The 15,689-nt window shown below is 45.1% G+C and overlaps 2 protein-coding genes across 6 annotated transcripts in view; one reads left to right on the top strand and one right to left on the bottom strand.

Annotated features, from left to right (window-relative positions):
* The first annotated feature begins 20 nt into the window (after positions 1-20).
* On the top strand, positions 21-14,507 carry FAM161B (FAM161 centrosomal protein B). Of its 2 annotated transcripts, none has more exons than XM_036312577.1 (9): positions 21-151; positions 4,311-4,630; positions 5,784-5,929; positions 7,507-7,853; positions 8,602-8,729; positions 10,505-10,669; positions 10,897-10,996; positions 11,902-12,044; positions 12,838-14,507. In XM_036312577.1, exons 1-9 carry the CDS (start codon positions 101-103, stop codon positions 12,974-12,976), a joined length of 1,539 nt encoding a protein of 512 aa, XP_036168470.1. In that variant the 5' UTR covers positions 21-100; the 3' UTR covers positions 12,977-14,507. The 2 variants fall into 2 exon arrangements, with proteins under 2 accessions (XP_036168470.1, XP_036168467.1); XM_036312574.1 differs by having other exon boundaries at positions 5,379-5,929.
* ZNF410 (zinc finger protein 410) overlaps positions 14,497-15,689 on the bottom strand; it is a 40,414-nt gene continuing 39,221 nt past the window's right edge. For all 4 annotated transcript variants that reach the window (XR_004968148.1, XM_036312652.1, XM_036312657.1 and 1 more), the window contains one exon: positions 14,497-15,082. Coding sequence is in view for 3 of the 4 variants with exons in the window: in XM_036312657.1 (XP_036168550.1) it covers positions 15,044-15,082 (39 nt within the window). In the remaining variant the exon portion in view is untranslated. The remainder of the gene's footprint in view (positions 15,083-15,689) is intronic.

The following is a 15,689-nucleotide window of genomic DNA, read 5'->3' as shown; positions in this document are numbered from 1 at the left end:
CACAGGTCTAGAAAGGGGCGGGACTTGGCTCGCGTAGGTAGTGCCGCCACCGCGGTCACCGCAGGTGTCGCGGACGCTCTGTCTCTGCCCCACTGAGAAGATGACCGTGGGGAGGCGTGCGGGAGCCTCGGGTGGCGCTCGGAGCCTTCAGGTGAGGAAGAAAACAGCGGGGGAAATCTGGTCTGGGCCCCGGAAAGGAGTGCCTAGGAGAGGAAAGTGTTTGACGTTGCCTTGGAGACCGACGTAGAGGCGTGGTCCCGAGGGGCGTGGGGTTAAAATTGGTCGCGTTTAGCACTGCCTGAACCCATGAGCCCTATGTCCTCCTCTTTGCAGAACCGTGCAGTGGCCCTCAGTTTTCGCTTTATCCTCTCAGCTACCCTAGGGCTGTCGTGGACTGTTGTCTCCATTTTGTATAAGAGAAAACCGTGGCACAGAGAGATTAAGAAATTTGCCCCCAAATCCATATAAACAGAAAGTAGAATGGTGGTTGCTTAGGGCTGGCGGGAAGGATGAGGGGTGTGCTGGGAAGCGAGGTGGGGAAGGGTTGGGAAGGTTGTGGGAAACAGGGAGTGACTGCTAAATGGCATGGGGCTTCTTTTTGGAGTGACTAACATGTACAAAACTGGTGGCGGTTGCCCATCTGTGAATATACTAAAACCCACTGCACACTTTATTTATTTTTATTTTTTAAATTGACTTTATTGATTTTTTACAGAGAGGAAGGGAGAGCGATAGTTAGAAACATCGATGGGAGAGAAACATCGATCAGCTGCTTCCTGCACACCCCCCACTGGAGATGTGCCTGCAACCAAGGTACATGCCCCTGGCCGGAATCGAACCGGGACCCTTCAGTCCGCAGGCCGACGCTCTATCCACTGAGCCAAACCGGCCAGGGCCCCAATGCACACTTTAAACAAGTGAATTGTATGTATTGCATGCTATGTGAATTATATCTCAATAAAGTCCTTTAGAAAGGAAGCTTCCTAAGATCACACACTCTGCAGTAGCAGAGTGAGGGCTAGAGCACCTACATACCTTTGACTCAGTCTAGTGTTCTTTGCAGTGTTAGAGCTGGACCTTAGAGAACCCAGTAAAATCATCAGCAAGTCCAGCTGCAGTCAGTCATCCTCTGGTCGCATCCTGGCACCACCACACCTGCTACACTGGCCCTCTTACCACCTCTCCAAGAGCCAAGTGTGTTCCTGCCTCAGGTCCCTGCCTCAGGGTCTTTGCTGTTCCTTGAACCCAGAAACCGCTTACCCCAGATCTGAGCAAGGCTGGCTCCTTCCCATCAGTCATGTGTAAACCCCGAACTCCTCCACCGTGAGAAGTGAAAATCATCCCAGGTCTGAGAAAGTACAATTCAGACTGGAGTAGACAAATAAGGCAGCAGCAAGATCAGCAGAGAACGGTGTTTCTCATAGGACCACACCATACTGTAAAATGACCAACACCCCCTTCTAAAGGGTTATGCTTACCTATCAATTACTTACCCACCCCCTTGTTCTTGTCACCTTTTGAGTAAAAATTGCTCAGTCATCCACTTAGTAAACTGCCCCCTCTTAACGACAGCATCCACTCAGAGTTGATCCCTGCTTCCCCTAACTCTCATCAGAATTATTCAGGACAAGCTAATTCTAGAAAAAGCCCCTCTCCCACCCTCTTACTAAAAGCTAGCCCCTCCCGAGTTCCCTATAATTTTTCATAGCTTACTGCAGCAAGTTAATAAACCTAACTCTGATTATAGTACAAGCATACACACCTACCACAATATATTTCTATCTTTACATAAATATATATAGTCTTTACCTGATGGTTTTTTTAGGCCAGATATAAGGAAAGCTTCCTGTAGCTACTCTATAATCCCATAGTTTTGGATTTCACTAAATTATTATCTTTTATCTTATGTCTTCCTTTACTAGAATGTTAGCTTCATGAAGGTAGGGGCCTTGTCCTGTTCTCAGCTTAATTCCTAGAGCATATTAATCACCTAATAATGTATATTTTCTGGAGTATTTAAACCCAGTTGGGTTTCCCATATTCTAGAACATTGCTCATTCAGCTAGACCACATTGTCTCTCCTGTTAATTATTCATTTCTAGTGACACAGTGGAAATCAGCTAGAATATGAGGAAAGCAAAGGTATAGACAGAGGAAGCAAGAAAAGGAAGATTGACAAAAGTTGGTAAAACCCAAATAGGGCAGGGCCCAAAGAGTGGCCAAGGTCATGGGTAGGATTCCTGGAGGGAGCAGAATGCCTGGTGCAGACTAGTTTCTCTGTAAATGCTCACTGCACTGCATGAAGTAGGGACCCAATGTCAGCTCTTTGCTTCTCTTTCCCGTCTTTCGTCAACCAAAGGTTGCTGCCACAATTCAACACCAACAGAACTCCCCAATTTTGGGTGCGGTCCAGGAGAGATTTTATTCAGTAAAACAACTTAAGGGTTGCAGCTCAGTTTGCAAACCTGGGAAACACAATCTGCTGGCTTATACAGAGAAGAGTGTCTGCCTCCTAGTCTCTGATTGATCAGTTTTCATACAAATGAACCACAGACTTCTTGTGTTCTCATTGGTCAGTTAATATGCAAATGAGGATATAGTTGCACAGCTCCAATTGGATAAGGTAGGTCTTCAGCCCATTGGTTGAATTATAGCTCCAGGAGCTCTATTATAAGGGTCAACTCAGATGGCAGGAATACAGTACGAGGCTGGCAGCTCCAGCTGAGGTTTTCCCTGACATGCCGTGGGGGTGAGGGACCATTGTAGACAATGGCTACTACACTCTGGTTATGAATTTGAGCCCAATTAACACAAGGAGTCCTTGGCAGGTATATTCTTTCTTGGGATTGACACCTTCAACCAAGCACACCCCATATACCAATTTGTGAAATTTCTTTTTTTTTTTTTCTTGGATAAAAATTCTTTTTTTTAAAATTTTGTTTTATTGTTTAAAGTATTACAAAGAGTATTACATATGTCTCCTTTTTTTTTCCCCCTTGACCTTCCCCCGGCCTCCCCTAACCCCCAGTGTCTTGTGTCCATTGGTTATGCTTATATGCATGCATACAAGTCCTTCGGTTAATCTCTCCCCCACCCGCCAACCCTCCTTGGCCTTCCTGCTGTAGTTTGACAGTCTGTTCGATGCTGCTCTGCCTGTGTATCTATTTTTGTTCATCAGTTTATAATGGGCTTTATTATCCATAAATGAGTGAGATCATGTGGTATTTTTCTTTCATTGACTGGCTTATTTTATTTAGCATAATGCTCTCCAGTTCCATCCATGCTGTTGCAAATGGTAAGAATTCCTTCTTTTTTACAGCAGCATAGTATTCCATTGTGTAGATGTACCACAGTTTTCTAATCCATTCATCTGCTGATGGGCACTTAGGCTGTTTCCAAATCTTAGTTATTGTACATTGTGCTGCTATGAACATAGGGATACATATATCCTTTCTGGTTGGTGTTTCTGGTTTCTTGGGATATATTCCTAGAAGTGGGATCACTGGGTCAAATGGGAGTTCCATTTTTAACTTTTTGAGGAAACGCCATACTGTCTTCCACAGTGGCTGCACCAGTCTGCATTCCCACCAGCAGTGCACGAGTGTTCCTTTTTCTCCACATCCTCTCCAGCACTTGTCGTTTGTTGATTTGTTGATGATAGCCATTCTGACAGGTGTGAGATGGTACTTCATTGTTGTTTTGATTTGCATCTCTCAGATGATTAGTGACTTTGAGCATGTTTTCGTATGTCTCTTGGCTTTCTGAATGTCCTCTTTTGGAAAGTGTCTACTTAGGTCCTTTGCCCATTTTTTTGATTGGATTGTTTATCTTCCTTTTGTTAAGTTGTATGAGTTCCCTATAAATGTTGGATTCTAAACCCTTATCGGTGATAACATTGAAGTTTCTTTTTTTTTTTTTTAAATATATTTTTATTGATTTCAGAGAGGAAGGGAGAGGGAGAAAGAGATAGAACCATCAATGATGAGAGAGAATCACCGATTGGCTGCCTCCTGCACAATCCCCACTGGAGATTGAGCCCACAACCTGGGGAATGTGCCCTTGACTGGAATTGAACTTGGGTCCTTCAGTCTATAGGCCCGCACTCTTGTCGACTGAGCCAAACGAGCTAGGGCGTGAAATTTCTTTAGAACACATCTTATTTCCACATTGTCTTTCCTGTTAATTAAAATTTTTCTTTGTTCCTCTCCAGTCCCTAATATATAGAGGCTTATTCAAAGTGAAATTAAGAGTTATGTTTTGAATAAATTTGAAATTATAGTTTGACCCCGGTCTATCCTATTTCATTTTAGATATTTCCCCCCAAATCCTCCTCAGACACAGAGGCAGAAGAGGAGCTGTCTGGGGATGGGCTGTTTTTGCCTAGGGCTGGCAAACTTGATGAGTTCCTCAGCCTGGAGGAGACAGATTCTACTTCTGCTGACTCAACTGGGAGCTTTTACGAGACCCTGCAAGCACTGATGCAGAAAGGCAGATGGTGCCTGTCAGAATCCCTTCATCAGTCTGACCCAGACAGTGATGAGAGCCTCTCTGAAGATGATGAGGACCTGGAGAGTTTCTTCCAGAACAAAGGCAGGGGGAAGCCGCAGGTCCAGTATCCACCATCGCCAAGGTGAGGCACTGCTGTTCAACAGCTGCTTCACTGTGTTTCTTCCCCAGTAAAGCAAAGACCACTTTTTCAGGTTGCCATTTACCCAGGCTCCGGAAGAATCAGCTTCTGGATCCAAACATGGGTTCTGATTCCTACCCAGCAGTCCTAAATCACTCTGGGTAACCCTGAGTCACCCGAAGCACTGGGCTCGATCAAACTGATGCCTTTCCCAAACACATTACCTCCCTGAGAATGGCAACAGGGCACATTTGCCTTGGCCAAGCCCTGTTATATGTAGGTATGCTTTACCTCATTTAATACTTATTTTTCTCCTCCACATCACCCTGTAAATAGATATTATTTTGCCATTTTACAGATGAGGAATTGAGGTTCCAAGAGAACCTTGCTGAAGGTCACACAGCTGGCAATTGTTAGAAGCAGGATTTGACTCTGGCTCTGTCTGACTCTAAAGCCCTGCTCTGCACCACTGTGCTGTCCCCCTATGAAACTATCAGAGTGCAAAGTGGCAATTTTTGGATCAGTTTTGAGAAGAGATTTCTTATTAAGGCTGCTAGATGGCCTTTGGGAAGGAGGGAGGCCTGGTTGAGGAAGGGAAAGGCTTAGAGGCCTGTGGGGCTGCGATGTTAGGCTGAAAAGCTAGATGCAACCTGCTGGCAGAGAGGTCTGGGGAGCAGTGGGGAGGAGGGTCTGGGAGGAGCCGGGCCTCCTGGCCACCCTGTCCTCCAGGCACACTGCTTTCTTCCCCCAGGTGTGGCTACACAAGGCGCTGCAGCTCCCTGAGCAACCTACCCACCGACATTCCCAAAGTTCAGTCCCAGCCACCCACAGGCTCCAGGCCTCCTTCCCAGCACAGAAGTCTCAGCTCCTGGGCATCCTCCATCACTGTTCCTCAGCCGTTCCGTATGACGGTGCGTGAGGCCCAGAAAAAGGCCCAGTGGCTGGCCTCACCTGCCTCCTTCGAGCTTGAGAGGCAGCAGGCCCAGAGGCAGGGCCAGGAGGAGGCCGAGTGCCACCGGCAGTTCCGAGCACAACCCGTGCCTGCGCATGTCTACCTGCCCCTCTACCAGGAAATCATGGCGCGCAATGAGGCCCGAAGGCAGGCGGGGATCCAGAAGAGGAAAGAACTGCTCCTCTCCTCTTTCAAACCCTTTAGCTTCCTGGAGAAGGAGGAGCAACAGAAGGAAGCCGCTCAACGGAGGGAACTGGCCGCCAGTGCGAAGGCCAAGGCCCCCAAGCCGACTGCCACTAGAAGGATCCCCAGGTCCATTCTGGAGCCAGCTCTCGGGGACAAACTCCAGGGTAAAGACAACCTTGCCACCTTGCTGCCTCCTGCCAGGGGTGCAGTGGGGATTTAGTCAGGCTCAGGGGTTAGCCCGGCTTGGAGATGCGCTGTTCAGGTGGCCCTGCTAGAGGCCACTCAGTGCAGCCCATGGCGTAGGTTGGGTGTGTTTACACAAGGGGGACCCTGCAAGGAGCAAGGAACCAGGAGATGTCCTGCAGCACTCCCCACCAGCCTTGCCCTGGTGGCCTCTCTCGCAGTGAGTGCACGTGAAGGCCTCTGTGGCCGCACAGATATGAGAACAGAGAACCAATGAGACACCTAAAGACAGGCTTAGATCGGTGCCACCTGCCTCTGAGGAAAGCGCCCCCCAACCCCCCATCCTGGTGAGGTACTCAATTCAAGAAGTGCAGCTCAAATAAGAGACTCAGGCTTTCTTTGCTCATTCAGTGACATATGCCATGTCCCACGCATTGTTCTAGGGTGAATAAATAGTCATGGAGTTTGTGGACATGGGAGGGAGACAGATAATAGATAAATAACCACAACTGTGATGAGCCATTTGCAGGGATTATAGGGTCCTGTGGAGTTTATAACAGAGGACCTAACTTAGGGTGTGGTGAGGGGTGGGAACAGTTAGGGTCCCCAGAGAAAGTGAGCACTGAGGCTGACCCTGAAGGGTGAGCTGTGTTAACTTGATGAAGAGGGAGGAAGAGTACCAGCAGAGCTATAGCATGGAGGTGAGAGAAAGTTGGGCACAGTCAGGGGTGAAAAGGTAGAGGGTGGAGAGGAGAGGGAGAGTGGGGAGGAGAAAGGCAGGCATAGGCCAGACCTGGGGCCTGGTGGGCCGTGGGACGGGTTTGGACTTCACCCAAGGGCACTGGGGAGCCACTGGAGGGTTTTAAGTAGAGTGGCTCATGATCAGATACGAAGTTCAGAAAGATCACTCTGATTGCTGTTGAGATAATTAAAGGGGGAGGTGCAAGACTCAGGGATGCTGATATAACAGGAGGCTATTTCAACAATTTAGTTGAGAAATTATGAAATTAGTAGCAGGGACAACGAAAAGAGACTGGACTGGAGACAGGTTAAAGTGGAGACGGTGGAACATGTGACTGATAAGATGAGGGAGGGAGTGTCAAGAATGATTTGGATAATGGGCTTGGGCAGTTGTGTGGGTGGTGGGGCCTTACCTCTGAGACAGGGGAGACCTGGGAGAGGAGCAGGTGACTGGCCCATTCCTCCTGGTCATCCTTAAGGAACCAGAGAAAGCACTCAGTAAATGTGAATGGCAGCTGATTCTGCAACCCGATTGGTATCTGGCAGTGTTCTTGTCAGCATTAATGAGCTCTCCAGGAAAAAAAAAAAAAAGGCAAACCGATTTGTAGTGTGTGCCATTTTCTGTGGTGTAAATATGCCTATCATGGCCAATTTCAAGCTTCCCACATGAAGTCAGCTGGATCACAAAATTCCTGAAAAGTTAACATTTGGTTCCAGCACATTACTGCTAGTGTTTAAAAGAGGGAACATTCTCCAAACCTTTTGGTATGAGGCTCGGTCCCTTCTCACCCATCACCACCCTGATTTTTCTTCATAGAAGCTGAGCTCTTCAGGAAAATTCGCATCCAAATGAGAGCCATGGACATGCTCAAGATGGCCTCCTCCCCCATCATCTCCTCCAGTTGCAGGGCTGACCCACAGCTCCGCACAGCCACCCGAACCTGGCAGGAAAAGCTTGGGTTTCTGCAGACTGACTTTGGATTCCAGCCTCGGGTGAATCCTGCTGTCCCTGACTATGAGGGCCTTTACAAGGCCTTCCAGAGAAGAGCTGCAAAGAGAAGGGACACCCGAGAGGGGACTCGCAACAAGCCCTTCTTGCTGAGAACCACCAGCCTGTGTCACACTCGGCGGCCCTGTGATGCTGCCGCCACTGGAGGGAGGAAGGTGAGAGCCCAGGCAGTTGCGGGGGGTCAAGGGCCTGGAGGCCCGAAATCCAAAGAGGGCCACGTCTCAATGGAAGGCATTTTTCTATCTTAATTTTTTTTTAAACACCAGTTCAGCTGTAAGCAGATCACAGATCCACAATTCCTATAAACTTAAGACCACAAGAATACTTCTTTTTCTTCCCTCTCTCCAGAGAAATTGAAGAAATAAGTTCAAGCAGGTCTGGGAGGCAGGAAGTTGGGATCAATTGTTGTGTCCCTATACCAATTCCAGAGAACTCTTCTCATTTGATTAAAAACGTCAGGATTGCCCCAGCCAGTCTGGCTCAGTGGATAGAGCGTCGGCCCCTGAACTGAAGGGTCCCGGGTTCTATTCTGGTCAAGGGCATGTACCTTGGTTGCAGGCTCAATTCCTGGCCCAGGGCCCTGGTTGGGGCACGTGTGGGAGGCAATCAATTGATGTGTCTCTCTCACACTGATGTTTCTCTCTATCTCTTCATCTTCCTTCCACTCTGTCTAAATATCAATGGAAAAATATCCTTGGGTGAGGATTAACAACGAAAAAAACCTTCAGGATTGACATCCAAGTCTGTCCCAATTACTAAACTTGAAATCTTACTACCCTTGGCTTTAATCCCCGGAAAAGGATTTAGTCTGATTAGTTTCTGTCTTAACTGAAATTGCTTCCAGCGAAGATAGACCCTAATCACACATGCGGTCCCACCAACACCAGCCTTTGTGTCCTCTAGGACTCTCCACAGCCACCTGCTACTCCCCGGCCAAGGAGTCATTCTCTGAGTGGCCTTGCTTCCCTCTCTGCCAACACCCTACCTGTGCACATCACAGATGCCACCAGGAAGCGGGAATCTGCAGTCAGGTGAGTGCTCAGGCTGCAGAAGACTCATAATACCCGGATTGTGGCCCACGTGATGGAAACCACCCCACTGCGGGGCCTCCTCTCCTGTTAGCGGAAAGCCTAAAGGCGTGGAAGGGAGTTCTCTGATCAGGACAGGAACACATGTGGTCCTCCACACTTAGGGCTGGAAAACATGTCTCATTCAGCAGATATTCACGGGGCCTTACTCTGTGCCAGGTAGAATGTTAAGGCTGGAGATACCTATGGAACCTATAGTTGAATAACTAATCTGAAATACAGAAAAGAAATGAAGCAACGACCTTATTTTGTTAGTGAGTGCAATGATGAGGGAATACAGGGGACTGTGGAGGCACTGGGAAGCCTGGGGCAGGGGACTCTTGTAATAGATGTCTAAGGTGAAACCTGAAGAAAGAGGAATAAGCCAAAGGCTGGAAAGAAAGAAGTTTCCAGACAAAGAACAACATTGGTAAAGACCTACAGATGAAAAAGGAAGGAACCCATTAGGAGCAAAAACTCAGAGAAGCATGACAGGTGGCTGAGCCTGCCACAGAGAGGAGCATCCATTGCACGTATTTGAAATTCTCCAAGATTCATCCTGGGGAACTATCAGAGGTCAGTTGGGAATCAGGTGCCTCCTTATTTTTAGCTCTTTAGCTGACCTTCCTCTGTCACGGAATTGTTCTCATCCAGCCGGCTAGAGTTCCTCCACTAGGCCTCTGAGACGAAGTGAGCAGGGGACCAGCATATCGGTGCTTTCCTGTGGAGCTCACAGGAGTAACAGAACCGACGTGGCCCTTTTAAGACCCACACAGATCGTAGAAATCTATTTAGAATCCAATGGATATTTCCCTTTCCCTCAGATTTCATAGAGCTACTAAATCAAGGCTGAATGTAGCAATATCCTGAGGTCCCAATTAGGTATTATGAACCAGAGGTTGGCCCACCTGTAGAGGATGTCCACAGCTGCTTCCTTGCAGTAGATAAAACTTTGATGTCCTTCTTCCTAATCTGTCCACTTCGAGTGCAGGCCAAATGCAAGTCTAGACTTTTTTCCTTTGGTAAAACTCTCCATAATACCTTGTAGAATATTTACACAAATGAAGTGCTAAAAGTTGATTCCAAATTGTGCATTAAAAGAAGTCCATTTCTAGTTATCTGTATTCCCAACGGACCATAAACTCGGGCACCTTCCAACCCACTGTTTATAGCAGTGTATATACCAAGGGCAGAGACTTACAAGGCAGATACCCTGATTCTAACCTTGGCTTTTCCACTGGGACGCTGGGTGGCATTGGGCAAGTGGCTTACCCTGTCTGAGGCGACATCTCTTCGCCTATAAATGAATGCTCCTAGTTCGCAGGGCAGTTATGAGGATTACACAAGAGAGTGGACATAAAGCACTTGCGGACTGTTTGCACTGGTTCAGGATACATAACTCAGCTACTGGTAGCTATTAGTATTTTGTTTCAGGATAGACACCAAGCCTGAATGTTTGGCTGTTTAAGTAAGGATATTTTATTCACACTTTTTTTTAGTTCAATGAGTGAGACTCTCCTGGGTAGAATATCACTGTATCTAGAGTGCTGGGAAGGTGTCATATGCCCATGCATTTGATGCCAGAATCTTAATCTTTCTGAAATGCCAGGGAGGTAAGTTACTCCCCCACCCCCTTTCATAGACAACACCAACTTTCCAGAGAGGTTACCAAGATTGCTTTTAAATATATCCAAGTTGGTCATCTGTATTTTTTTTTTTTTTTTGCCTCTTCCCTTTAGAAGTTCACTTGAAAAAAAGAACAAAGCACATGAGAATACTCAGTGGTTGGAGATGCATAAAAAGAAGTGTCAAGCAATGTCCAAATCCGTGACCTTGCGGGCAAAAGCCATGGATCCCCACAAAAGCCTGGAGGAGGTATTCAAAGCAAAGTTGAAAGAAAACCGGTCAGTGTCTTCCATGCGTCAAAGGGTTGTGTCTTGGGATCCAGCAGATCATTGGTCTTGAAAACAGCAAAATGGAGTTACTAGGGTGGGCTCCTATAATGGCAGTCATGAGTTTTGCCAGGCACAGTTAGGAATTTACAATGTCCATGGGACTTACTCTGTTTAACTGGAATGAAGGGTATTCTGGATTGGAAAAAGGTGGATTTTAAAAATCTTATTAATTTCAGGAACAAAGACCGTAAAAGAGCAAAAGAGTGTAAGAAAGAATTGGAAGAAATGAAAAAGAGAATACAAACGAGGCCATATCTCTTCGAACAAGTTACCAAGGTAAAACTAAACAGTCATCTTCTTTCTGTCTAAGGGTTCTTAGACATGAAAGTTTACTATCTGAGTATTAAACATTTCCTTGAAGCTCAGAAAGATTCTAAATTAGGCCCATTTGATTACTACCAAAGTAGTAATAGTACATGCTACTTGGGCTAAATTCATCCAAGACTGGACTCTAAAGACATCTAAAATGGGAAATTTCAATTCCTGGAGTTTTCACTGTAGTCTAGCTTTCAGTATGAATCAGAGTGGGAGTTAGGTCAGCTACTTGGGCTAAATTCATCCAAGACTGGACTCTAAAGACATCTAAAATGGGAAATTTCAATTCCTGGAGTTTTCACTGTAGTCTAGCTTTCAGTATGAATCAGAGTGGGAGTTAGGTCCCATACACACAGTGAGTTTGGCTGTGTTAGCAAGCACATCTTTAACTTATTAGTATTAATGTGACTGAAAATCCAGTCTTTTCTGCTGTCCAGAGCCATTGTTCATAGTGGTGGAACATCACCAGCCTCTAGATCTGTGGTACATTGCTAGGTCTCCAAGGGTTTTTAAGTCCATCATTTTCATCTAGACCTCACTTGGTCTTTCAAAAATCTAAGTCCTTGCTTCTCAAAGGTGTGGCTCCCTAATCAATGGCTGGCATCTCCTGGGACTGTTAGAAATACAGAATTGCAGGCCCCATCTGAGACCTACCAAAATAGAGTCTACTTTTTAACAAAATCTTCAGATAGTTCCTATGCACTTTAAGGCTTGAAAACAAAGCTCGAAGTAATTTCTATGCAAATCTCATCCCCACTAATGGGAGAGGGTGGTGGTGAGCAGTATTTTAAGGATATGGGTTAAGCTAGTAATTTAGAATTCACAAGTAATTCACAAGACAGTTACAGATTAGTTTCCTTCCACAGGACCTTGCCAGGAAAGAAGCAGAACAAAGGTATCAAGACACCCTGAAGCAGGCTGGGCTGGATGAAGACTTTGTGAGGAACAAGGTCCAGGGCACCAGGGCTGCACAGTGGAAGGCGCAGCTAGAAGTGCATGATTGTCCCAGGTAATCCCAGATGCTGCCGTCCCCCTGCAGTCCTCCAGGTGCCATTCCTCGTAATGTTCCTGGCAGGAACCTTTAGGACAGCCACTATCCTGTACTTACAGAATACTATCCAGACATCTCCAGATAACACATTTGAATTTGGAGAGAAGTGCAGTTGTGAATAAAATATAAACATCGTAGCCCTAACCAGTTTGGCTCAGTGGATAGAGCATCGGCCGGCGGACTGAAGGGTCCCGGGTTCGATTCCGGTCCAGGGCATGTACCTTGGTTGCAGGCACATCCCCAGTAGGAGATGTGCAGGAGGCAGCTGATCGATGTTTCTCGCTCATCAATGTTTCTAACTATCTATCTCTCTCCCTTCCTCTCTGTGAAAAATCAATAAAATATATTAAAAAAAAATACATATATAACCATTGTATATTAGGTCTAGATTCCTAAAACTTGAAACATCATTTTTCTATTCCAGTTCCAATGCCACCAGTCAAAAGTATTTCCACTTTATTTTTGAAAAATCATGTATATTTTTATTTCCCATAAAATGATAAAACTGTTTTTCTAGTGCTCTTTAAAAATAACTCATTAGCACCACCTCCTCCATTGAGATCATATAAATCAAAGGGAGTAAAGCATCTCTAATATTTTCAATTTTGTTGTCTCTTAAGTCCTAATTCCTCTCCCCATTTTCCACCTAGAAATTTCCTTTTGCATCCCATATAAAATAATAAAAATGTTGAGACCATCCTTAAGCTTTACATACTTTAAACGTTTTTTCATATTTTTATTTATTCTGCAGCACCCATGAAACTACAAAACTCGGCATCAGAAATCCACAGCAGGATTTAGAAGAACCTCTAGAGCAGCCTACCAGCCCCAAGAAAGAGCAGGAGGAGCTGTCTTATGAACTGCTAGATAATCTCGAATCACCTGCCTAACCAGTAGACTTCATTACTGCTTTTCAATAATATTAAGCAACTAAGGTTGAATCAAGGCAAGGAAAACTTGGGTTTTGAGTCATGGCTATTCTTGGAGAATGGGGAAAAGAAAAGTAGCAGATAACAGGGAATGGTTCAGGTAAATCAAAGTGAAGCTCAGGGTGGAGGGATCATAGCCGAGCTAAGGGGTCTTACTTTGTGCCTCACACTTAAACATTAGGGACAGAAAAAAAGGCACAGGCCCAAATGCCTACAGAGGCTAGTCAGAAAATAAATGGGTTGAATGGGCTGGCTGTAAGGGAGTTTGGGAAAATAGAGACTGGAGTCTCTGCTGGAATACAGGCCCAGAATTGCCAGATCAACTGCCTTTTCAACAGAAGCCAGAAATCTGTATGTTGTCACCTAATTTAAAAATTACTTGGAAATATTGTACAGGCAAAATAAAACACCTGGGGGATGACAAGTTTGCAACTTCTAGCACAGGGTTTCTCAGCCTCAGCACGATTGACATTTTGGGCCAGATGAATCTTTGCTGGGTGCAGGGACAGGGAGCTGTCCTGTGCACTGTGGGGTGTTTAGCAGCATGCTGGCCTCAACTCACTAGATGCCAATAACACCCCTCCAGTTGTGACAACCAAAAATGTCTCTAGATATTGCCAAATGTCCCTAGGAGAGTTGGGGGCAAAATGTTCCCAGTTGAAAACCACTGCTCTAGTATAGAGTGAGGCTACAGGAAGTAAAAACTGGCATTTTAAGAATACAAGTGATTGACATGAACTCAATCTACATAGCACCATATGATTATATACATGTCATTAACAAACTGAGAACTATAATTACTTTATTTAAAAAAGCAGTTCTTTCCTGTTATATATTTAGAATGTTATCTGTGAGCATGTATGTGTCAGCATGAGATTCACTTTAAATAAATTTGACAGCCATGATTTTCTACTAGTAAGTGATCTTTGGAATACTCACTAATTATAATTAGATGTTCTCTCAGTAGCTGTAGAGACAGGATAATAGCAAGAGTACCTACTCTAACAGAAGCACCTTTCCCGTTTTGTTTTGTTTTGAACTTTCTGGGAAAATTCATTGCTAATTTTCCAGACTCAGACATGGTTCTTTCTGATGGGGATAGAGTGACACTCCTGCAATAGCTATCATCTGGGTTTGCTAGTTAGAGATGAAGATGTTCATGTCATGTTCCCCAAGATGCCTGAGCTCGGTCTTACCTGCATGGAATCCTAAGGGCAAATCAATACCTTATCTTAAAGGTGAAGACTGAACTTCTTTCTTAATCTTCTAAGAGAACAAATTCTATCTAAAACAAGAAGCCAAAGAACTGACTGGGCTATTTTGTTTATTTAAAGGGAAAACAATTGAAGCTCTGAATCATGTGATTTAACTTAAAAAAAAAAAAGCCCTTTAAACATGCTACTGTATGTTCCATAAACAAAGAAAGCAAAGTGGCTAAGTAGAGGTGTATGGGACAAGATAGTACCTCAGTCTGGGCCAAGTAGGGATTCAAGTAATTTATTTTTTTGCAGCCCACTGGCGGAGAGTGTCTTACTCAGGTTGCTAAAGGGAGAGCATCACAACAGAACTGACATCACTCCCTTCTCCAAAGCAACAAGGCATCTTGAAAGCTCAACGTCTTGGTGAAGTTTTATGGTTGGTGTCAGGACTTAGTTCATCCAGGTGATAAGACAGCAGAGGAAAATCTCTTCTCAATTGTTATACTGAGATAGGTCAGCCAACACATAATCAAATTCATTTTTCGGGAGAAGTCCATCCCAAAATTTTCCAGTGGGAAGAGAGGTAGGTACAGTGACCTAGCCCACATTCCCTGCTTTCTTCCTTTTCTGGATCAGATGAGAGTCTGAAGAGAAGCTCTCTTGCATTCATCTTCTTTGCCAGGGAAGATGCACAGAGGAAAAAGCGGGGTCTTGTCATTCACAGATTCATTTTGATTCTGGCAGATTGTGAGCCATAAGCAAGCTGTTCCCACTATATGCTTCCTGGGATCAGATAGAGTGAGTGCTCTTCAGGATTCAATATCCATGCTCATGTCCGTCTTTCAGTTAAATCTCCTTGGTTTAGTAACTGGAAAAAGAGTACAACAAAATCTGAAATAGGTTACCGATGAATAAAAGAAAAATAATTCATACTAAGTAAAAGGTTGATGAGTGGGAGTGGGGAATGCACTGCAGGGGCTGAGTCAAGGATATCTAGTTCCAAAGCAAGAGCCATGCAGATACTGGCCGTGAGACAGCATTGTGGACACTTCACGATGCTGTCATTTGCACTACGGCAATAAAATGTCCTGAGTCTATAAATCAAACTGTTGTTTGCATATTCGTGTACTTACTAGTCAGTGAAGGAGGAATCTGGCTTACAGGGAAATTGGAAATGGTGAAACCAAAAATCTTATGTCAGTGTTAGCCCAAGTACAGGCTGCAAGTTCAAGCAGAAATAAAAGGAATGGAAGGCTAGTCCCAAAGAGTTCTACCTGAGAGCTAGACCCAACTCAGAAGAACTTCAGGGATTCCCTGGGCTTAAGGAATACTTTTCCTGTGATGAAGTGAGACAAGCCTGAGACTCCAGCAGGGTGGCAGCTAACACGGACATTCTACTCTATACTTTGTTGAAAAGCGGTTTTGTACAATAATTGCTGAAATTGGGTTCCATTTTATTATGAAAAGAAAATGAG

This window comes from Myotis myotis, unplaced genomic scaffold (assembly GCF_014108235.1).
Source record: "Myotis myotis isolate mMyoMyo1 unplaced genomic scaffold, mMyoMyo1.p scaffold_m19_p_1, whole genome shotgun sequence".
Classification (NCBI taxonomy): domain Eukaryota; kingdom Metazoa; phylum Chordata; class Mammalia; order Chiroptera; family Vespertilionidae; genus Myotis; species Myotis myotis.
This window is presented reverse-complemented; position numbering and strand designations above follow the sequence as displayed.